The 25827-nt window shown below is 40.7% G+C and overlaps 1 protein-coding gene across 1 annotated transcript in view; it reads right to left on the reverse strand.

Moving 5' to 3' along the window:
• LOC120910430 (cadherin-23-like) overlaps positions 1-25567 on the reverse strand; it is a 245796-nt gene extending 220229 nt beyond the window's left edge. The window contains exons 1-5 of the mRNA XM_040322190.1: positions 25412-25567; positions 25204-25268; positions 14601-14838; positions 5372-5477; positions 2882-3009 (exon numbers count right to left, since the gene is read on the reverse strand). Of these exons, the coding sequence (XP_040178124.1) occupies positions 2882-3009; positions 5372-5477; positions 14601-14838; positions 25204-25268; positions 25412-25567 (693 nt within the window). The remainder of the gene's footprint in view (positions 1-2881; positions 3010-5371; positions 5478-14600; positions 14839-25203; positions 25269-25411) is intronic.
• Between the last annotated feature and the right edge of the window lie 260 nt (positions 25568-25827).

Genomic DNA, 25827 nt, shown 5'->3' on the forward strand with positions numbered 1-25827 from the left:
CTCTAGGATTCTTCTTCACCTCATTGGACAGTCTGCGCTGTGCTCTTACAGTCATCTTTACAGGACGGCCACTCCTAGGGAGATTAGCAGCAGTGCTGAACTTTCTCCATTTATAGACAATTTGTCTTACCGTGGACTGATGAACAGCAAGGCTTTTGGAAATACTTTTTATAACCCTTTCCAGCTTTATGCAAGTCAACAATTCTTAATAGTAGGTCTTCTGAGAGCTCTTTTGTGCGAGGCATCATTCACATCAGGCAATGCTTCTTGTGAAAAGCAAACCCAGAACTGGTGTGTGTTTTTTTATAGGGCAGAGCAGCTGTAACCAACAACCTCCCATCTCATCTCATTGAATGGAGTGAGGTGTCAGCCAACAGGAGTCCAATTAGCTCTTGGAGATGTCATTAGTCTATACTTTTTCCACCTGCACTGTGAATGTTTACATGATGTGTTCAATAAAAACATGGTAACATTAAATTTTTTGTGTGTTATTAGTTTAAGCAGACTGTGATTGTCTATTGCTGTGACTTTTTTGTGACGTTTTATGACCAATTTGTGCAGAAATCCATATCATTCCAAAAGGGTTCACATACTTTTTTATTGCAACTGTATACTGTAACACAGTATTTGAAAATCTCTCTAACTGTTTAGATGTTGAATTTTTAAAGCAGCAGCAAGCTTGCTGATCTCACAGGTTTGTTAATATAACAGAACACCGCTGTTTTGAAAAATTAACATGAACAGTCTGACGTATTTAAAAAAAAAAAATTTCACTATATAAGATCAGTTTATGGTTAAAAATAAGTGTGAAATGCAAGACTCTGGTAGGTGTAACAAGATGTTCGCTTGATGCCTTCTCACTGTACCCTTACTGTGGAGGAGTGTGGGGTGTAGCAAGATGGCAGCAACGGAACGTTACTACCTTTACAAAATCTAACGGGTCACTGAATATGACGAAACACTGGCAGGAGAAGGTGTGCTTAGCTGAAAAGGCCCCTGCCTTACTGAAGACTCTTGGAATGTATGACATAATTTGCCTAGGCATGGAAACCAGGAAGTAACTAAAGAAACATTTTTTTATACTTTGATATCTATTTACTAATGCTAGCAGCATACGAATTAAAAATAGTCAATGTTAAGTGAGAGATTGACATTCCGCTTTAATCACCTTCAGGCATCTCCTGAATTCCAACCCCACATACTGTATGTTTCATCTGTTCCCCAGCCAGATAAGCACCAATGTGCTTATTGGTTTAAGATTCCTGTTCTGCCATTTGCCTAATGTTGAGAGCTCACATTTGTTAATGATAAACCCTGATCCTTTTATAGTACATGTGTCATATTTAGTGAATATTTTTATTCACAGCTTTGAGTCCTAATCTGTTTTAACTTGTGCCATTTTTTTTTATTTTATCAGTAAACACTCTGGCATTCACCACTGCATTTTGATAAATATTTCCCAAAGTTTATATAGAAGAGCAGCTATAATAAAATGGCACCATGTGCTTATTGATAGATAAAGTCAATACAAAAGACCCATGTACATACCGTAGGTATTGGCAGACTGTAAATAGAATATCAGCAAATACTCATAAGATTTTTTATATTTACAGATTACTTTCAAGGCTATATGACTGTATTAAGTCTAACGTTTTTAGCTGTGGCTATTTCCTTGCAGTTGTGCCATTTCATGCACATCTATGGTAGGGGAAGGTACGAAGTTGAAGGGAAGATGACAAGCCACATGGTTAGGCAGGTTGCTGGAAAGAGAGGCATTTGAGGACCATTTCAACACCCATACCAGGACCTATGAAACTAGGACTGACATATTCATTTTTTCAAGTGTTTCTAGATACATACATATTTAGACCTCCAATCTTGAATAAAAATACAAACAGCCAGATTCACGTAGAGCGGCATATGTTTAAGCGGGCGTAGCGCATTTCATATGCGCTACGCCAACGTAACATAGAGAGGCAAGTACAGTATTCACAAAGCACTTGCTCCCTAAGTTACAGCGGCGTAGCGTAAATGGGCCGGCGTAAGCCCTTGTAATTCAAAGTAGGCTGGTAGTGGGCGTGTTGTATTTAAATGAATCGTGACCCCATGTGAATGCATGGCCAAACGAACGGCGCATGCGCGCGCATGTTTAGAATCACGTCGCAAATACTCCCTACGATACGACGTCTCAATGCGTACGACGTGAACCTAACTTACGTCCAGCCCCATTCACGTACAACTTACTTAAACTACGTCAAATCCGACGGCACTTCCGACGTCCTAAACGACTTAGACCAGCTTTTTGGTGGTTTAACTTTACGCCGGAAAAACGCCTTACGTAAACGACGTAGATTACAGCGACGGACTCAAGTACGTTTGTGAATCGGCGTATCTAGCTTATTTACATATTCGACACGTAAATCAACGGAAGCGCCCCCCAGCGTAAATATGCACCCAAGATACGACGGCGTAGGAGACTTATGTCGGTTGTATCTTGGCAAAATTCAGGCGTATCTGATTTTAAGAATGAGCGCATAGATATGTTGGCGCACATTCAGACTTACGACGGTGTATCTACTGATACGTCGGTGTAAGTCTCTCTGAATCCGGGCCAAAGTGTATATTGATACATACACATTTAGACCTCCAAACTTAAAAAAAAAATCCAATCTTAAATACAGTATTTTAGATAATTCCTGTGGATAATGGATTCCATATGGGTAACATTTTGTTTCTTAAATGGTTATGTCGAATTGTAGCAGAAGCTATTAATGTTATAACTTCATTCAACTAACCAATTTTAATAATATGACTGGGTCCTAATTAATCGTAATAAGTGTTCTTTAGACAGCAGATTAAAAAATAATTAGTAGATACTTACAAAGACTTCAATTGTGACAGGTACAGAGCTGTTCAGTGATGGTATCCCAGAGTCTTTAGCCATAACCGTCAAAGTAATGATACCATTTGGGATTTGTTCATAATCCAGAGGTCGAACAACAGTAATAACTGAAAGAAAGGTAAAAATTAGACAGAAATAAAAATAACTGATACAATATAGATATTGTGACTTTAAATAATCCAGTGTGTTTCCTTACATATGTTTTTTTCTTATGTGGAAAATGATTTACTAAAGCTAAAATAGCATTTAAAAGAGGTGAAAACCCCCACTGCTTAGCTTGGTTTTGCTTTACGAAAATAAAAATGTATAGAGATTAGGAGTGCTGAAGCAAAAATCGGAAAACCTTCCTAAGCTCTAAAGTAAAAATTTGCAGCTTACATGGAGTCGTCGACTTTCCTCCAGCCACATGTGACAGGATTGAGCCAATCACCAAGTACCAACAATGTCACAAAAGAGGAATGGGAGTACATCATATACTCTCCCATTTAGAGAAGCAGAACCGAGCAGAAGAGATTATCTGGTGGCCCTGCCCTGCATTAGCAAACCAAAGGTTTAATAGACATCGTGGACTGTTTCAGTGAAAGAATTAAAGAGAGATAAAAGGACAGAAAAAGGGTAAGAAGAGAAAATAGATAAACAGAACAAAAGTGAGATAAAGAGTGAGACAGAAACATGGAGAGAAGGTCCTTCACTGTTTACCCTTGCTTTACAGCTATTGGCCAGAAAACGTGCCTTTTTAACCACTTAAGCCCCGGACCATTATGCAGCTAAAGGACCTGGTCCCTTCTTGTGATTCGGCACTGCGACGCTTTAACCGACAATTGCGCGGTCGTGCGATGTGTCTCCCAAACAAAATTGATGTCTTTTTTTTCCCACAAATGGAGCTTTCTTTTGATGGTATTTTATCACCTCTGCGGTTTTTATTTTTTTGCGCGACAATTTTGAAAAAAATTCAATTTTTTTTACTTTTTGATAAAATAAATATCCCACAAAAAGATATAAAAATTATTATTTTTCCTCAGTTTAGGCCGATACGTATTCTTCTACATATTTTTTGTAAAAAAAAAAATTGCAATAAGCGTTTATTGTTTGGTTTGCGCAAAATTCATAGCGTTTACCAAATAGGGGATAGTTTTATGGTATTTTTATTAAAAAAAAATCTAGTAACGGCGGCGATCAGCGATTTTTATCGTGACTGCGACATTAAGGCGGACACATCGGACACTTTTGACACTATTTTGGGACCATTGTCATTTTTACAGCAAACAGTGCTATAAAAATGCACTGGTTACTGTAAAAATGATACTGGCAGTGAAGGGGTTAACCAGGAGGGGGCGCTGTAGGGGTTAAGTGTGCCCTAAGGGAGTGTTCTTACTGTGGGGGGCATGGCTAAGCGTGTGACGTCACTGATTGTCGTTCCCTCTGTCAGGGAACAGACGATCAGTGTCAGTCTCACTAGGAAGCACGGGGAGAGGTTTGTTTACACTTACCTCTCCCCATTTTTCAGCTCCGTGAACCGATCACATGACACCGGTGGCGATCAGGTCCGCTGTTCCCGTGGGGATGGTCACGGAGCTGAGGACCGGGTCGTGAGGCCGCCGCCGGCACGCTGCGTGATTCACGGCTGGGCTCTTAAAGGGGACGTACATGTACACCCTTGTGCCCAGCCTTGCCACTCTGCAGACGTATATCTGCGTGCGGCGGTCCTCAAGCGATTAAAAGAGAAGTATGGGGTTGGGTTTTGTGTCCAATCATACTTGCCTAAGTGGATGCAGCATCGGTTTGATGCTGCATCTGTCCCCCTGTCGGCTCTAACACTGAGAACCGAGCAATCTAATACTGCTGATCTCTCTGTTTTCAGAGCTCTCTGAGCAGAAAGCTGGTACCTGTCAGTCACCCCTCTCTGCTCACTGAAGTGCTGGGCTGCGGAGGGGGAAGGAGCAGCTGGCTCAGGCTCTCAGCAGATATGTTGAGAGGCTGAGTCAATTGCCGGTCCAGGCATGTGGGAAGATCCAATTTCACTGTCGTGATTTTTCCTCAGCCTTGATGTGCTATTTGACTTCAGCCGACAGACTGCTGTCTGCTAAAAACGGGTCACTGGAGTGCAGAACGAACTGCGCTCTTGTGTTCCATAGGAGAAGTACAGCCAAAAGAGCTTTGACTGTACTTCTCCTTTAAGTCCCTCTACCTTTTGCTCAGGATTAATCTAAGGGAACTAAGCTTGAAGTTTAAGTACTCCCTTTAGAACTAATACACAAATGACTGAGGAATGCTTACAGTAACATTTTCATCAAAATATTATAAACCCTATATGTGTGTTCTGCAAATTAAACAGCCTACACATCCACTATTGCTATTAAGAGTGTCTACAATGGTAGTTAGATTGGTCCTTTTGTGACTTTGCTAAAAAAAAAAAAAAAATCAGTAAACACTTAGCTATATGAAAATCTGTAAATTGTCATCACTCACCTCCATAGCCTTCAGAAATTGAGATGTCAAAGTAGTTGCGGAATGCTGAAGCCTCTGTAATGGTGTAGGTAAGCTGGTTGTTTGGTGGAGAGTCTTCATCAGTTGCCTTCATCAAAACAAATACAGAAACAAATATTCAGTATACGTTGACAAAAATTCATATATGTTACAGAAAAATGTGCACTTTAAATAAATTCCAAGGCAAACTTTTTTTTTTTTAACTTGGAAAGAATAAGAAAGTTTTTTTTTGCCATCTGTATGCATTAACAATATTTCAAAGAGTTTGTGTGGTTGGTTTCCAACACTGACAGTACTACACCAGTCCTTAGTGGTTAAAATATAAAGCGAAAAACGCACTGAATAGGTAATGAAACCATGTCAGTAGTGTAGGACTTTTTGTGGTGTTTCGTGTCAGAAGTAGGTGAGCTAATAATGTAACATAGACACATATATAGAAAAGTATCAAAATTTAATATAAATACACGAAAACAAAATGAATAAAAAATACAATGACAGAAATCATTGATTGCCCTGTTGCAGATAAGATGTGACAATAATTAGATGAGTAGAGGGCAGGTCGCCGACATGTTTCGCACTACGCGTCTTCTGGGCGCCGCACACATCTATGACATACTCTTATCTGATAATATGTAAACAAAAATAAATTAGTTACATATAATTTAAACAGGGTATATAGTGTACATTTCATGTGATTCATTAGTCATAAAGAAAAAAATTACATAAAAATTATATATACATATAGATGCTCACCGATAACTGTGGAATGTCAAATAACGCCAGTGGATACACACGGAGCAGGACTAAGGGAAGTTGGAAAAATACACCGGGCACAAGCGTGTCTGGGCAACAACTTCACCCCCTGTGGGAGTCAGATACACAGGGTTCTGAGTAAGGCCGTACCCTTGATAGGTTGCAGTGTTACAAATTGGATAACAAGATCTAAAAAGATAATAATAATAAAAATAGCTAGTATGAGTCATATATATTAGAGCATATATGTATACATATGCACACATATATGCACATAAGGGAACTAATACCACAGTCATAGAAATATATAACTGTGGTGTTACTGATGAAAAATAATTTATCCATCAGCACACTTAAATAGGGAAAGTCCCAAAAGAAAAAAAAAGTAATTAATATATAATAGATATGGTTCAATTATTAAGTAGCATACCTATTGTTGTGGTTAAGCAACGCTTAGATTCCTATATGACCATAGTGATGGATACAGAGAGGTTATGACGAAGCAGAGGCTCCTGTAGTGCCTGGTGTGGCATACATATGGAAGTCACACACCTAAATTGATAGTAAAACATATTACTGCACAGTTAATGCAGAGTAAAAGAAATTATATTGTTATTCCCCATTCCCTGGTGTGGGGCTTGGCGAAACCGGGGCGTCATGGCAGAACCACAAAATCTCTCACCCAATAAATACTAAGTAATTACAAACAGGTATCTTTTATAATGAGGCTGGTATCCTAATACAAAAGGAAAGCCTAGGGCATATCAGTTATTCAAAAAGAGAGATAGTCATATGGTGGGGGAGATCCTGGTCTGCAAAATGGCACCACAGATAATAAGCCATATACATGCCACATAGAAGGAACCAGGGAATAAGGAGCAAAAGTAATAAAGGAGGAAAGGCACTTGGTTCAACATACCTATTGCAATGTGCAGGTTAAGCGTCCTCTCTGGTGGTGAGGTTCTGTCACCAGGTTCCTGGCGTGTGTGAAAGAAACACACACGCTGGTGCTTAAGTCCATAGGGTGACCCGGGTGTGAAGGGTCCAGTGACCCCTGACATCACATCCGTTTGATCTGACTAGCCGCGCATGCGCAGATGGGCCCGGAAACGGCCGTACTGCGCATGCGCCGCAGTCTATATGGATGAACTGACATCCAGATCAGCCAGATCAACGGCCTCACTTACTCCAAAGCTGCCGCTCAGACAGCGCCACCCGGTGGTTCCCAATGGGTACTGCTGTGTATAGATTACTCCTCTGGCAGCGCATTGACATCCACAGTTGATATAATATGTAAGCATGGGTAAATTTCATGGTGTAATGCATAACACCATGCATGAAAAAGTTAAATCTTGTGCAGCAAGAAGAGTTGCTATAGTATATTAAACCTACAGTAATATCCCCATAACAGGGGAAAAGGCAATAACAGAAGAACAGTCTTGATCTTGATAATAGATCATTTCACCTTAAAGAAGCAGGAAACTCAATTGTGTCCACTAGGTGGCAGACGGATGCCAAATAATGTTATGATTACTGTATATAAGTGAGAAAGCAATCCTTGCAGGGCAAGATAGATAAGAAATAAAGGATTACACATTAAAAATTAATAAATAATAATCAAATATAAATCTAACTTCCTACAGAAATGGCTTAAATGATAAAGCCGTATTCAGGCCAGGTGTGTAGGTCGCCCTCTGATTAAAGATCCAGCGGGTTTCCTGCTGCAGGATTTTTTTGTCAAAATTGCCCCCTCTTTCTGGGGGTGGGACCACCTCCAACACAAAGAATGAAATAAAATTGGGGTCGTAACTATGATGAAGTCCTATGTGTTTGCAGATAGGTGTGTAAAGTAACCCCGCCTCTAAATAATAAAGGTGGTCCTGGATGCGTTTGGCAAAGGGTCTCTTTGTTTTCCCTATGTAGAATGCACCACAGGTACAGGTCGCTAAATAGATAACCCCGACCGTGGTGCAATCTGCATAGGTTTTGGATTTGTGATAGCCTCCCCTAGGTAGATGGCATCCTGATCCCTCCTTCACCCAGGGGCATCGTTCACACTGGCCACATCTAAAAGTCCCTTTTTGTTCTATCAAATTGGTGGTTGATGAATCATGGTTTAAATGGCTATGTACCAGGTTATCTCGGATCGATCTAGGTCGCCTGAACACAATTTCCGGCTGTGCTGCCACATACTTGGAGACTATCGGGTCCTCCGCCAAAAAATGCCAGTTATTGGCTATAATCCGGCGGAAGACATCTTGATTATCACTAAAGGTCGTGATGTATTTTGTTGTACTGTTGGCATCTCTTTTTTTGGGCTCAAAGATTAGGGTTTCTCTTGTTTTTAGTTTTGCCCTTTGGTACGCCTGTCTCAAGACTTTTTTACTATATCCTCTTAGTAGCAATCTCTCATATAAGGCCTTTGATTCAATTTCAAAGTCTGCCTCCTTGGTACAGTTTCTCCTAATCCTAAGATATTGTCCGAAGGGAATGCTTCTCACCAATGGGCGAGGGTGGGCACTTGAGTAGTGCAAGATTGTATTACCAGCCGTCTCTTTACGATAAAGATTGCTGTGTATTAACCCATTAGGGTCAATAATCAGTGTAAGGTCCAAAAAAGGGATACTGAAAGTACTTGACTGGCTTGTAAATTTCAGATTATATCTATTCTGGGAGATATATTGCATAAACTCCGTTAATAGCTCAGCTGGTCCGGTCCAGATGACAAGGACATCGTCGATGTACCTCCCTTTAGGAACCATTCACACGGCCCTCACTTCAATCTCCCAGATGAAGCTGGGCAAGATAGACGCATTCATGATCAAACCATAGATGCTCAATCATCCCAGAAAACAATAGGTTTTGATGTTATCAACTTATCATCTTATCCTCTGTCGACATCTGAAACAGAGGTCTTACGTCTAGGACTGAGCTTCTGTCCTGACCAATCAATTGACAAATTTACACTAGCGAAAGATCTTCATCTGTTTGCCCGCAATCTGACTTATAAATTTATATTCGATAATGATAGAGGTAAAATAATTGGGCGAGACGAGGATCTATATAAAGGGTTCAAAGTACAGGACTTCAGGGCACTCAAAATCCTCATACAGTTATTAGATGAGAACGAAAGAGCAGTAGACCCCGATGAGCTAGCGCTAGAAGAGGAAGATGAAGAGTCAATTCCTGAACCCAATAAATTCAAAGCTAAATCCGAAAAATTTCCCAATCTTCAGACTAGTCCCGCAATATGGGCATTTCTTAAACAGACTAAAAAGCAGATTGAAAATTTCCCATTTTTGAAATCAAAACATAAAAAATCTAACTTATCAATACAACAACAGGAAGCTCTTCAAAAACTTGCCAAAAATGACACTATAGTAGTAAAACCATCAGACAAGGGTGGCAACGTGGTTGTCATGGACAAATGCAACTACGTATCCATGTGTAACAAAATCCTTGACAACAAGGAATGGTACAAAAAAATTCCAAACGAGAGTATTGCAGAATTTAGAGACCAGTTTCAGTCTATACTTATAGATGCCTTTGAAAATAACTTAATAGATAAGGATTTATTTGAATATTTAAATGTTAAATGGCCAATCACCCCTACATTTTACTCCATGCCTAAGGTACACAAGAATATCAAAAATCCCCCGGGTCGGCCGATTATTTCCGGCATTGGATGCCACACCGAAATGGCAAGTAAATATATAGACTGCCAACTCAGACCACATGTCATGGGTCTACCGTCTTACTTAAAGGACACACTAGACCTTTTGAAAATCATTGAGGGCATGAATGTCCCGGCTGGGTCTACTCTAGTGGCAATTGACATCGAAGCCTTATATTCCAGTATTCCCCACTCCAAGGGGGTACAAGTCATCACCAATTTCCTACAGGAACAGGATAGACACAATTGGAAACTGTGTAGATTTATTTCTGCACTACTTGAACATATCCTTACTACCAATGCCTTTCTCTTCAATGGTTCCACTTACCTCCAGGTACAGGGGGTTGCGATGGGGACTTCGAGTGCCCCATCGTATGCCAACCTGTACCTGGGGGGGTGGGAGAGGGAGCTCTTTGCTGATGACGGCGCCGTGGTGTACCTCTGCCACATTTTGTTGTGGCGGAGGTACATCGACGATGTCCTTGTCATCTGGACCGGACCAGCTGAGCTATTAACGGAGTCTATGCAATATATCTCCCAGAATAGATATAATCTGAAATTTACAAGCCAGTCAAGTACTTTCAGTATCCCTTTTTTGGACCTTACACTGATTATTGACCCTAATGGGTTAATACACAGCAATCTTTATCGTAAAGAGACGGCTGGTAATACAATCTTGCACTACTCAAGTGCCCACCCTCGCCCATTGGTGAGAAGCATTCCCTTCGGACAATATCTTAGGATTAGGAGAAACTGTACCAAGGAGGCAGACTTTGAAATTGAATCAAAGGCCTTATATGAGAGATTGCTACTAAGAGGATATAGTAAAAAAGTCTTGAGACAGGCGTACCAAAGGGCAAAACTAAAAACAAGAGAAACCCTAATCTTTGAGCCCAAAAAAAGAGATGCCAACAGTACAACAAAATACATCACGACCTTTAGTGATAATCAAGATGTCTTCCGCCGGATTATAGCCAATAACTGGCATTTTTTGGCGGAGGACCCGATAGTCTCCAAGTATGTGGCAGCACAGCCGGAAATTGTGTTCAGGCGACCTAGATCGATCCGAGATAACCTGGTACATAGCCATTTAAACCATGATTCATCAACCACCAATTTGATAGAACAAAAAGGGACTTTTAGATGTGGCCAGTGTGAACGATGCCCCTGGGTGAAGGAGGGATCAGGATGCCATCTACCTAGGGGAGGCTATCACAAATCCAAAACCTATGCAGATTGCACCACGGTCGGGGTTATCTATTTAGCGACCTGTACCTGTGGTGCATTCTACATAGGGAAAACAAAGAGACCCTTTGCCAAACGCATCCAGGACCACCTTTATTATTTAGAGGCGGGGTTACTTTACACACCTATCTGCAAACACATAGGACTTCATCATAGTTACGACCCCAATTTTATTTCATTCTTTGTGTTGGAGGTGGTCCCACCCCCAGAAAGAGGGGGCAATTTTGACAAAAAAATCCTGCAGCAGGAAACCCGCTGGATCTTTAATCAGAGGGCGACCTACACACCTGGCCTGAATACGGCTTTATCATTTAAGCCATTTCTGTAGGAAGTTAGATTTATATTTGATTATTATTTATTAATTTTTAATGTGTAATCCTTTATTTCTTATCTATCTTGCCCTGCAAGGATTGCTTTCTCACTTATATACAGTAATCATAACATTATTTGGCATCCGTCTGCCACCTAGTGGACACAATTGAGTTTCCTGCTTCTTTAAGGTGAAATGATCTATTATCAAGATCAAGACTGTTCTTCTGTTATTGCCTTTTCCCCTGTTATGGGGATATTACTGTAGGTTTAATATACTATAGCAACTCTTCTTGCTGCACAAGATTTAACTTTTTCATGCATGGTGTTATGCATTACACCATGAAATTTACCCATGCTTACATATTATATCAACTGTGGATGTCAATGCGCTGCCAGAGGAGTAATCTATACACAGCAGTACCCATTGGGAACCACCGGGTGGCGCTGTCTGAGCGGCAGCTTTGGAGTAAGTGAGGCCGTTGATCTGGCTGATCTGGATGTCAGTTCATCCATATAGACTGCGGCGCATGCGCAGTACGGCCGTTTCCGGGCCCATCTGCGCATGCGCGGCTAGTCAGATCAAACGGATGTGATGTCAGGGGTCACTGGACCCTTCACACCCGGGTCACCCTATGGACTTAAGCACCAGCGTGTGTGTTTCTTTCACACACGCCAGGAACCTGGTGACAGAACCTCACCACCAGAGAGGACGCTTAACCTGCACATTGCAATAGGTATGTTGAACCAAGTGCCTTTCCTCCTTTATTACTTTTGCTCCTTATTCCCTGGTTCCTTCTATGTGGCATGTATATGGCTTATTATCTGTGGTGCCATTTTGCAGACCAGGATCTCCCCCACCATATGACTATCTCTCTTTTTGAATAACTGATATGCCCTAGGCTTTCCTTTTGTATTAGGATACCAGCCTCATTATAAAAGATACCTGTTTGTAATTACTTAGTATTTATTGGGTGAGAGATTTTGTGGTTCTGCCATGACGCCCCGGTTTCGCCAAGCCCCACACCAGGGAATGGGGAATAACAATATAATTTCTTTTACTCTGCATTAACTGTGCAGTAATATGTTTTACTATCAATTTAGGTGTGTGACTTCCATATGTATGCCACACCAGGCACTACAGGAGCCTCTGCTTCGTCATAACCTCTCTGTATCCATCACTATGGTCATATAGGAATCTAAGCGTTGCTTAACCACAACAATAGGTATGCTACTTAATAATTGAACCATATCTATTATATATTAATTACTTTTTTTTTCTTTTGGGACTTTCCCTATTTAAGTGTGCTGATGGATAAATTATTTTTCATCAGTAACACCACAGTTATATATTTCTATGACTGTGGTATTAGTTCCCTTATGTGCATATATGTGTGCATATGTATACATATATGCTCTAATATATATGACTCATACTAGCTATTTTTATTATTATTATCTTTTTAGATCTTGTTATCCAATTTGTAACACTGCAACCTATCAAGGGTACGGCCTTACTCAGAACCCTGTGTATCTGACTCCCACAGGGGGTGAAGTTGTTGCCCAGACACGCTTGTGCCCGGTGTATTTTTCCAACTTCCCTTAGTCCTGCTCCGTGTGTATCCACTGGCGTTATTTGACATTCCACAGTTATCGGTGAGCATCTATATGTATATATAATTTTTATGTAATTTTTTTCTTTATGACTAATGAATCACATGAAATGTACACTATATACCCTGTTTAAATTATATGTAACTAATTTATTTTTGTTTACATATTATCAGATAAGAGTATGTCATAGATGTGTGCGGCGCCCAGAAGACGCGTAGTGCGAAACATGTCGGCGACCTGCCCTCTACTCATCTAATTATTGTCACATCTTATCTGCAACAGGGCAATCAATGATTTCTGTCATTGTATTTTTTATTCATTTTTTTTTCGTGTATTTATATTAAATTTTGATACTTTTCTATATATGTGTCTATGTTACATTATTAGCTCACCTACTTCTGACACGAAACACCACAAAAAGTCCTACACTACTGACATGGTTTCATTACCTATTCAGTGCGTTTTTCGCTTTATATGTATGCATTAACAAATTTTCCCTTCACTTTCTGCCCCATAGCCAGTACAGGAAGTGAGAGTAAATCCCACCAAAAGTTAGGGAATCTCTGATTTCCAATGGGGACACTAGTTCTGGTGACAGATTTCCCCTCTATTCCTGTCCTGGTCACTTTCACTCTCAGAAATACTGGTAAACAGAACAAATATAAGGAGTATCTCATTAATGGGTGGGGTGACAGACAGCAATACAAATTTGACAGGTGTTCTATTGCCTCTCCACCCTACCGAAAACTTAAAAAAAATAAAATGCTGTTGGTATACTTTGAATATTTTTCATGTAGATGTTTTTGTATAAGGACCTGTTCAGCAGTCTGTTTCAGTGCATTACCGCACATATGGTAATGTAATTTTGAATGGGCTGCCAACATACTTTAGTTACCTGTCCCATTTTTTTATAATGCAGCACATGGCTCATGCATTCTGGTGTGCTGCATCAATGGTATGTTGCCAGTTACTATACGTGTTTGTTGAGATGCTCTTCTAAATGAGTTTACATCAAGCAAGGTCTAGGATACAGTATAGTAAATATACTTACTTCTGGTTAGGTAGTATCAAAGAGATACATTTTTCCCTTTAAAAAAACTTTAGGGGATTTGCCATTTAATACAAAACAACAAAGGAGTTGAATTTAGCAACAATCTATCGTACTTATGTTAGTCTCTGATGTTAAAATAACCTCATATGTGGTGAACCCCAGAGGTTCTTTGTGACTTACAATCCAGGTGTGTGATCTGTAAGATGACATAGTAAGGAATTCATCACATTTTTATAACAATGTCCTCAGTAGCCTTTTCTGAGAACAGGAAGGCTCATATTGTGCCTGGAAACCATGAAACAACAGGTCACATTTGGCAGAGACTTTTTACCAATTGAACCTTTGTGTGTAGTTGATGAAAAGCAGTTTGCTCCTAACTATTATCACTAATTCTAAGGGATTAATATGCATAAAAGGTTTAACTGAGCTGTTAGATCCTGCTGTGAATAATCAACAGACTTGTCCAACTCATCAGTCTTGGCCAAAAAAACAAAAAATCTGATGCGGGAAGAAAGAAAAGCCAGCCAATCACACATAAATAGAACAGAGAAAAATGTACTTCTCACCCTAAGTTTAATTACTGTGACCACAGACGGTTCATTTTCTCGGATTGCTCCTAGATACAACTCTTTCTGAAACGTCGGGATGTTGTCATTGACATCCAGTACGTTGATGCGAACACGGCCAGTTGTCTCCTCACCACCACCATCCCTTGCAATCACTGTGATGGTGTAGCGCGGGGTGGTCTCAAAGTCTAGCCGGGCAATCAGTGTTATTACACCTGTGTCCTTGTCAAGTGAAAACCTGAAAAACAAAGAGATCTTGAAAGCGGCAAATTCACATAATGTTTAAAAACCCACAGCAAGTACTTTTCATATTTCAAACTATTAAAATGGACTTTGTAAAAAAAATAGAACATTTTTACTCACCTAACCGGATGCAGCATCGATTTGAAGCTGCATCTGTCCCCCTGCAGCTCTGCAATGAGAACTGAGCGATTAAACTCGGCGGATCGCTCATTTCTCCCCCTCCGCTCTGAGTAGAGAGCCGGGACTATCAGTCTCGGGCCCTATGCTCTGCCCCTCCAGTGTTCACTGGAGTGCTGGGCTGTGGAAGGGGCAGGAGGGGCTGGCTCAGGCTCTTGGCTGATCATTGAGAAGCTGAGCCAGGTGCCAATCCAGGCTGCTGGGTGGATCCCAACCATACAGTCAGGATTCTTTCACAGCCTGGACCGGCTCAGTAATGTCAGAAGACAGCGGACTTCAGCCTACTGTCAGCTAAAAACGGGTCACAGAACTGCAAAACAAACTGCACTCTTGTGATATATAGGAGAATTACAGTAAAAAAAGTTTTGGCTATAGTTCTGCTTTAAGTTTTATTAGCAGTAAATGAAAAAATGGCTCCAAAATGATGGCATCCACAGAAAAAAAAAACTGTCACATAGATGAACTAAAGTGATCATCAAAAAATAATCTTACAAGACTGTATATGAGAATATAGCAAGGCCTATCGAAAGCTACACCTTTAAAGTGTTATCAACCCCACTACAGTAAAATCAGTCTGTATAAGCAGTAAAGCATGCTTGTTATACACACTGTGGAACCTAAGGGGTTAATCATCTACATTGTGTAAAAAGGCTGTTTGTCTTCTCTGATCCTCCTCTTCTTCCACAGTCCCCAAACCATCACTTGATAGAACAGGGCCTTGTGGGCAAGCTGCATATACTCAGTTTGGTGTGTATTGCTACAGGGTTTTTTTTGTTTGTTTTTTTGGGAGAGTGCATATGATCAGCACAGGGCCAATCAGGACTGTCCAGACAGAGGGTCAGGGGTCCTTAAGCCTCATAGGACAATCAAGGGGGCATGAAAATTTCTCCTACAAGCTTTAGCAGACACTGATAGAAGTCACAAGACTGCTCTAACCACTAATGAGAAAAGGTATTTAGCCGTTTATATTTACAAAACTATTGCATTTCCATGTTCTGTGTACTGTGGGAGACCAGATATAGTGAATGCAAAGTCCTGGGTTTGGTAACACTTTAAATTTGTCATAAGTGCTGTTTTTCTTGTTTGAACTTGCATAGAGCACAAACATAATAAAAACACCAATGTTCACTAGTAGGAGATCTCACATAACATACGTAGAGAGAACAGAGGTCAGAAAATAACAATAAAAGAGAAGATCATGTTGGCTAGAAGACATGGTCCACTCCGGTCTCAGTCCGCAGGAGATATATAGTTAATCCAAGGGCCCCCAAGTCTTATTAAATTTAGTTATATTATTATGGAGGGTACGCTAGCTTCCAACACCGTGCTATCAGATTCATGTTGCTGAAAGCATTTATAAAATTAGCTCTTTAGGCCACTTAGTAATATCAGGATCTAATTTTCAGGAAAAGGGCTACCTCTGGAGACCTGGAAATATTTATATCTGTTACTGAGCAATTACGATTAAAGAGTCTTATCCAAAATCTACACAGCAGCAAGTAAGTCTCATTGAAACACCATAGCAATGTATCCCTGTTTTGTGCCATTGCAGTTCCGAAATACAAAGCTATCTATTGTTTGAAAGTAAGCAGACACATTATTTTGTGTTATAGTAGGCAATGGCTACTATTTTTTTGTCTCTAAAGTACTTGTGAAGTTAAGGGAAAAATCTTCACTTTATTTATTATAACACCTACCATAAGCTGTGAAATAAGACCTCTTACGCTGTAACACCATTTGCTGTCTGCTGCGCTTATTGCTATGCTGCTGCATACAGTGCCACAGACAATGACTTTGGTGTAATGTTTACAATTAGTTTTCTCAGATATATTGACGATTCTTTGCATGCTTGATTCACACTATCTCAGGGAATACAGATTATACACAGCAGGAGGGTATTTCATAAATGCTAATGTCAACTATAGGTAGCTCCTATTCACCCTGCTTTCTGCTTCCCACTTGTTCTCTACTAAAACAATGCTGTCACCAGAGCTCCTATCTGTAGAGTTAAATAAAACTCATGTAGCAGGGAAACATAGCTACATGAAAGAAGAACATTTCATAGAGCATCTCAAAAGGCTGCTTAAAGTAACCAATTACATTCTGTAGACTCAAACTGTAAGAGATATATTTGAAGAGAAGTTGTCAATTTCTTCCAGATCTTTTTTTATGCTTCACTAGTTGCTGTAGCCATCATCTCTAGTTTTCATAAGTCATTCCCTTGGTTTTGGTTTTTAAAGAAAACTTGGATAATGGGATTTAAAGTAATGGTTTCCATACATTTTACTTTATTACCCAGCACCAAGAGGTTTAAAATGAAATATAATAAGTCTGACTTATTAAAGAAGTTGAAAATCTTCACACAATAAATTGTTTGAATATACACTTCATTTATCCAATCATGTGAAAAGCTAATCTTGACTCCTTATTCAAAGCTAAAAAGAATTGTTTTTTTCACAAGACTGGATAACTAAAATGAATATTCAGACAAAATCTACTGTGTAAAGATTCTCAAATCCTTAAGGGCTGCTCAATGCAGTCCCACTGGACCAGTCTTCCCATGTTTTCTTAGCCACGTAATCCCACTAAACATTTCACCTTTTGCCTTAATTGCATAAAATATTGAACACAGCCAATTACCCTATTCAATTTATCTCTCTTTACTCATTTGCCAGTGAAAAAATTAGCGATGTTTGTTAAAATTGAAATTACAACTAAAGACTCCTCTGTGTGACAGTCTAAACACGTAACAACGCCATCACAGGAAGCCAGATTGAGTGGGCTTCACTGGCATATGGTTGCCATCTTCCCCCGTTTGCAGGGGACAGTCCCCGTATTCAGGAGTTTTTCCATGGCAAACAAATGCCCTGGCAATGTACTCCTCTGGTATCTTGTGCTGCCGGTTAGCAAGAGTGTCAGTAAGAATCACAGGCACTACCCCAATATGGTGCAACAGCTGCAAGCACACCAAGCCAAACAGACAAGAAACAAGGTTTCTATTGGATGGGAACAATGCCTAGGAAAGAGGATACGGCGACAAACCTTTAAATTGATTTAGCCTCCTGATGGCGAGGACATACCCACAGCCTAGTGATTGTAATGTACTTTGGTTTATTGTTCATCCAGTTTGTTTCTTATTTGTATCAAAACAAATTTCCATGTGCCATTGTATTCGAATTGTTCTACTCTCCCATATACTGTACATGTAATCCTTCTGAGCAAATAAATGATGCTTGCATGCAGATCCTGGTACCTCTTACCATATGCTATATGTGGGACTTGGCAGGGCAACTTAAGTAAAACTAAGTGCAGACATAGTTACAGCAAAGTTTTGCGGCACATACACTATATTACCAAAAGTATTGGGACGCCTGCTGTAATGGCATCCCAGTCTTAGTCTGTAGGGTTCAATATTGAGTTGTCCCACCCTTTGAAGCTATAGCAGCTTCAACTCTTCTGGAAAGGCAGTCCACAAGATTTAGTAGTGTGTCTATGGGAGTTCCACTGATGAAAGCCAATGAGAGGCAGACACACGTTTAGAGGGGAGGAATCGAAATTTGTGATGTCATGCGAAGCACAGTGAGTCTAGATCTGTGGTGAATGAGCTGGTGATTTGATGCATGCTGTTTTTATTGTTATTTCTTGTAAGTGTAACATTTTAGGGGGGCTTTTTTTAATAAATTTAAAAGCAGAGAACACTAGGGTACTTGTGTTTTTTGTTTTATGTCCGTAATCCCTGGAAATATAAGTGGAATTGATTATTGAAAAGCGAGTGGAGGAAGATGTTTTTTGGAAACAATTCAAACGTTGATTACCCACACAGAGGTGCATTCTGGGGACTGTATGAATTACTACCATTGGTAAAGTGGATAGATCGAGGTGGACAGGAGGAGTGATCGGTCTATGAGTTTTATACTCGTCCTTGAGGTGAGCAGGCATTTTAGCAGGTGGTGGTGTGCACTGAATATTGGATCCATTTAAATACGATTTTACACAGCAGTGACAGCTTTGGAAAACTACTGTTTTTTTATATATTTTTTTTCATAAATTATTTTATGGAATGTATAATTATTTGTTTACTGCATATACTCGAGTATAAGCCGACCCGAATATAAGCAGAGGTACCTAATTTTACCACAAAAAACTGGGAAAACATATTGACTTGAGTATAAGCCTAGGGTGTCCATCTGCATGCCTCACTGTGTCCATGTGCATGCCTCACTGTGCGCCCATGCCTCACTGTGTCCATGACTAGACTGACGTTTAACATGGGAGTCTATGGAAGGGGTGCCCGGCTTTAAAAAATTGTTGCTCCCTAGCCGTAGGTCCTCCGGACAACAAACTTTGCACACTTGCAGAGGAAAAATGGGGCTACATGTGTGCCAAGTTCCGGGTCCAGGGGACCTACGACCGGCCGGGTTCGGGTCCCCAAAATCACCAGAGAAATTACCATTTAACATGGGAGGCTATGGAAGGGGTGCCCGGCTTTGAAAAATTGTAGAGGAAGAGGAACAGTGGGGCTACATGTGTGCCAAGTTTGGTACCGGGTCCCCAAAGTCTGGGAGATCAGGCACAAAAAGGTGACTCGAGTATAAGCCGAGGGGGGCATTTTCAGCACAAATAAATGTGCTGAAAAACTCGGCTTATAAGTGAGTATATACGGTATATAAGAATTATAGATACGCAGCGTGGCACTATTTTCACAAAATTAAGTGTATATGTGAATTTTTAACCATTTTTCCAGAAGTGCATTTGTTAGGTCAGGTACTGATGTTGGATGAGAAAGCCTGGCTTGCAGTCTCCGCTCTAAAATATGCCAAAGGTGTTCTGTTGGGTGAGGTCAGGACTCTGTCCAGACCAGTCAAGTTCTCCACCTCCACCCCAAATTCACTCATCCATGTCTTTATGGACCTTGCTTTGTGCACTGCTACAAATTATTTGGTGGAGGGTAGATTATGGTGTTTGGTTGTTTTTCAGGGGTTGGGCTTGGCCCCTTAGTTCCAGTGACGGGATGGGGATGGCCTCTTCCTGTTCCAACATGACTGTGCACCAGTGTACAAAGCAAGGTCCAAAAAGACACGTATGAGCACATTTGGGTTGAGGAACCCAAATGTGGGAAAAATTAGAGCGGAGACTGCGAATGAGGGGGCATACTGCTACCAAACATGAATTCATTAGGATGATTAGGCTTTACAACCACTTTAACCAATGTGTCAAATTCAATTGTAAAATGCATCTGCGCCCTCATTTCCACCCGTGTGGAAATATAAACAATCTTTATTCCCGGTATCTGCTAGATGCTAAAAAGGAGATGTTTAGTGCGCAGGAGTAGCAGGATAAATGTAACCTGATGTTTGCTGCATCCAAGCAGACAAGGACAACGATGACACTTGCTGGAAGTTCTTCAGTTTGTGAAGCAGAAGTCTACAGTGTCGAGCGCTACTACAGGCAGAAAGAAGCCTCCTGTGTCATATATGCTGATAAGTATCCTTTGTTTATAACAAACACATTTATGTACTTTTTTTTATAAGTTATGCTTTAAAAGCTTTATGCATTCTGTCAGCAAAACCTGCTACATGTTGTAATTTATCATCTTTATGACCAGGTGTTTTTTTTTTATATCCTGATCAGAGTGATTCCAGTCAAAAGCCTTTTTTTTTTTTTAGTAAGACTACTTTCCCACTGCTCCATTGCAAAAAACACATTTTTGCTGCGTCTCCAGTGAGTTTTGCACCTGTGAAAAAAAGACATGCGACTCAAAAAACCTCATGTGCATTTTTGATGCATTTTTTGCCATGTTTTTGATGCATATTCCAGTCATTTCAATGGGGAAGTCCGTTTAGTGAATTATTATTATTTTTTTTTACCACATTACACATGCACCAAATATGCAGCTTGCAGGACTTTGGACCCACAACTGACCAGTGTGAAGAGTTTCCTATGATTTAATGGTCATGCATTTCTTCTCATGCTTTTTTAACGCAAAAACTGATCAGTGTGAAGGAAATCTAATTCTCAGATGCAATAAAAAGCATAAGTATAGTGTGGCTGTCTGTCCCTCTCTCTATCCCTTGAAGGTAAATAACCAAGACGAATATTATAATAGAGTTTTCAGCTGGCCATACATTGATAGAAATTTCAGGCAGTTCAGAAGAAATCAGTCACATTTCGATCAGTGTGCGGTTGTCCCTCCTCTACAGAAGTCAGTTGTTTCATTGACATATGTTAAACGCAGGGGTCTCAAACTGGTGGCCCTCCAGCTGTTTCAGAACTACAAGTCCCATGAGGCATTGCAAGGCTGACAGTTACAAGCATGGCTCCCACAGGCAGAGACATGATGTGACTTGTAGTTATGCAACAGCTGGAGGACTGCCAGTTTGAGACCTCTGTGTTAAAGGGACACGCTGGAAAATATTTGTCGATCACCTGATCAGCGTATACGGACAGTGGTGGGTCTCACTTTTAGAATACAATGTCTCAGAAGGGGGATTAATCAATCCATCTCATTTCTGTATATGGAGGAATCTGTTAGTTCTTCAGTGGGCTGAATGAAAAAAGAAAACTGAAAATTACTTTTAAGCCCTGTACACATGACCTGGAAAACTGCCAAGAGAGCTTTTGGCCGGGAAAACCTTGCAGTTTTCCTGACAGGAAACTGCTGGCAATCCCGGCGGGAAAATAGAGAACCTGCTCTCCATTTTCCTGCTGGGATTCCGGGCAGTTTTAAACCCGGCAGTTTTCCTATAATGAAACACTGCGAGGGAGCATACACACGGCCGGGATTCCCGGCCAAAGCTCTTCCCGCAGTTTTCCAGACGGGAAAACCTCTCGTGTGTACACGGGGAAAATTACCGAGCAGGTTCTCGGCTTTTCCATCAGGATGCACAGGGCTTACTTGGCAACTGCTTTCAATGGCAACTATCTGGGACCTGGTGTGTATTCCACCCACCACTTCGCTGTGACAATGACTGAACACAAGCAAATCACAGTAAAAAGATACACTGCATATGAACTCGCCTACATCTAACTACCTTTCTGCTAGCACATACCCACTACTCATGTATAGGTGTGTGCGCATGTGGAGATACATATGTATTTTAGGCAGTTAAAAATTGTCAAAATAAATCTACACCTTGGTGAGGGAATGCACAGTAAATAAAGACACTGCGCTAGATTCAGATAGGTGAGCGGATCTTTAGGTGACCCTCTATGTGAAAGGATAGAGACACCACCAGTCAGCAAGATGTGTAAATACATGTAGTCTTATTGGAGTCAGAGACAAGACAAGACTACATGTATTTACACTTCCTGGTGTTTTCTGGAATTTGTGGTGCCGACTGATATGTGGATTCAGGACCAGCTAGATACATCTTGCTGACAGATTATATAAGCCTGTTTTGACTTGGGTGGTATAAACCTCACCAAGTCAATACCATCTGGTAAGCCTCCTCCTCACACTCACTTAAATTGTGTCACTGAAATTAAGATTTCATATACATGTATGTTTGCAACAAACTGACTTTTTCACAAAAATAAGCGCTACACTTTTTCATACACTGAGTGGTGCACTGGCAGGGCGTCAGAAAAAAGTCCTGCCAGCAGCTTCTTTGCAGCGCATTAGAATCGGTGAATACACCGCTCCTAAAGCGCCCCTACCTATAGAAATCAATGGGCACCACCGCTGAAGCGCCGCTGTAGCTTTTAACCCTTTTTCGGCCACTAGCAGGGGTTAAAAGCATCCCGCTAGTGGCCGAAAAGCACTGCAAAACTGACAGTAAATCGCTGCTAAAAATAGCGGCGTTTTACCACCGACACCCATATCGCTGTGAGTGTGAAAGCACTCTTAGTGTCACTGGTTTCCAAAGAGTGTCAGCTAGTGTCTGAATGGCCAGCACAATATTGCAGTCTCGCTAAAAGATACTAATCACCATCATTACTAGTAAAAAAATAATTCAGTATATATCCCATAGTTTGCACAAATCAATCAATATGACGGTCTTTTTTTCTTTATAGTGCAACAAATAAAAAAAGAGCAGTGGTGATCAAATACCACCAAAAGAAAGAAGAAAAGAAAAAAGAAGAAAGAAAATAATTTGTGGGAAAAAAGCGACATACTGTACGGTAAATTCTATTTGGGTACAGTGTTGTATGACTGCACAGCTGTCAGTTAAAGTAACGCAGTGCCGTTTAGCAAAAAATGGCCTGGTCATGAAGGGGGTAAATCTTCCAGAATTCAAGTGGTTAAAGGATATGTTGCAACATCATTTTAATAAGTAATATAGACACTTTGGGCCAGATCCACGTAGCGCGGCGCTTCTTTACGTCCGGCGTAGTGTATCTCAGATACACTACGCCGCCGTAACTTACAGCGTATTTCCCGTATCCACAAAGAATTTGCGCCGTAAGTTACGGCGGCGTAGTGTATCTGTGTCGGCGTAAGGGCGCGTAATTCAAATGGATGAGATGGGGGCGTGTTTTATGTTAATACGTCTTGACCCGACGTAAATGCAGTTTTTTCTGAATGGCGCATGCGCCGTCCGTGGCCGGACGTATCTAGCTAATTTGCATACTCGACGCGGAAATCGACGGAAGCGCCACCTAGCGGCCAGCGTAAATATGCACCTTAGATCCGACAGCGTACTAAGACGTACGCCAGTCGGATCTAGCCCAGCTTCAGGCGTATCTTGTTTTGTGGATACAAAACAAAGATACGCCGGAGCAAACTAACAGTTACGCGGCGTATCAATAGATACGCCAGCGTAACTGCTTCGTGGATCTAGCCCTTTGTTTCATGTTGAACACTTAATTATTTATGTTTGTGACTTATGTTAAACAGCGCTACCTTGTATCTAGATTATCAATTAACCACTTGAGACCCGCGCTATAGTTGAAAGACGTCCACAGCGCGGCTATTAAGTGCTGGGTGGACGTCCCTGGACGTCCTGCTATTTACATTCCCGGCGCACGCCGCTGGGGGCGCGCAGCGGGGAAACACTGTACCCGGAGCATCGCTGGAAAGCCGATGCTCTCGCCTGGCAGGGGCGATGTCCGCCAGGTTTCCGCGATCACCAGTGATAGCAGAGCTCCACGTGCTGTCAGGGAGAGAGGAGACTGATGCTGTGTCCCTTGTACATAGGGACACAGCATCAGTCACCTCCCCCAGTCAGTCCCCCTCCACACACAGTTAGAACACTCCCAGGGAATACATTTAACCCCTTCCTCACCCCCTAGTGTTCACCTCTTCCCTGCCAGTCACATTTATAATAAATAGTAAATAGTGCATTTTTATAGCACTGATCACTGTATAAATGTGAATGGTCCCAAAATTGTGTCAAAAGTGTCTGATATGTCCGCCGCAATATCGCAGGCCTGACAAAAAAAAAAAAAATGCAGATCGCCGCCATTACTAGTAAAAAAAAGTAAAAAATAAATAATAAATAATAAAACCTATCCCCTATTTTGTAGGCGCTATAACTTTTGCGCAAACCAATCAATATACGCTTATTGCGTTTTTTTTTAACAAAAATATGTAGAAGAATACATTTGGCCTAAACCGAGGAAAAAAAAATTCTAAAAAAATTGGGGATTTTATTATAACAAAAAGTAAAAAATTGTGTTTTTTTTTTCAAAATTGTCGCTCTATTTTTGTTTATAGCGCAAAAAATAAAAACCACAGAGGTGATCAAATACCACCAAAAGAAAGCTCTATTTGTGGGAAAAAAATTATAAAAATATCATTTGGGTACAGTTTTGTATGACCGCGCAATTGTCATTCAAAATGTGTTAGTGCTGAAAGCTGAAAATTGGTCTGGGCAGGAAGTGGGTTTAAGAGCCCAGTAATGAAGTGGTTAATGTGGATATGTGATTTATAGATCTTTGTTGGTTAATAATAATTAGAAAGACATGAGCTTTACTCATCTGCAAAAAGTATAACAGTAAATTGTTACCAGTGTAAAAGCACAATCCTCCTATACAATAACTAGCATTTCCGACTGCCCGAGCACTTTTTATAGTTCTTAAATGGTCCGATAAGTGGCACTGGAAGCCGGGAGCGTCACTTGCTTTTATAAAGTGGTTTAAGGCAAGCTTAAGACTGAATTAATTACAGATTAGTGTGTAGGAAGCTGCGTTGGGTTCGTATTGCCTGCTTTTATTGTTTAATTCTTTAATGTGATTTTCTTACCTGTCAGGATCATCGCTGAAGTAATAATTTACTGTTCCATATGTTCCAACATCATTGTCTGTAGCCTATAGAAAGAGAGAAACATACATTCAATGTGTTTTGTGATGCAGACTTGTACTAACTATTAAAAAAAAAAAAATGTACATACTAGGATAGTGGACTTTATGATTGAAATAATAACGGTCATTCATATAAAATACAGTAATACTTTCTGCCTGGACTCCCCTAAAAGTAGTAAGTCACCCTCCCTAGCCCCAAATGCATACCCACCTAAATCCCATGGCCTGTCATAATCCTTAAATTCCTTTGTTAAATATTCTTTCTGTTGTCCCTGCACATACAGTTGATCTTCATTGACTTCCATTTGAGCATCTCCTGTATTGGGATGGGCCCAAAGAAATCTATAGGGATTGACTGCACAAGGGTGGCCAGCGAAATGGTTACAGGAGGAGGATGTAGCTCTGTTTTCTCGCTAATTATGCATCTGGCGCAATTTTGTTAAAGTATATGCAAACCCTATCCTCATAGACATCAATGTAAATTCGCCCCTCCAGCAGCACGAGCGTCACGCTTCAGGCGTATATACGCCTAGGTGTGAATGGGCTCTAAGGCCAGATAAATATA

Source organism: Rana temporaria, chromosome 8 (genome assembly GCF_905171775.1).
Source record: "Rana temporaria chromosome 8, aRanTem1.1, whole genome shotgun sequence".
Taxonomy (NCBI): domain Eukaryota; kingdom Metazoa; phylum Chordata; class Amphibia; order Anura; family Ranidae; genus Rana; species Rana temporaria.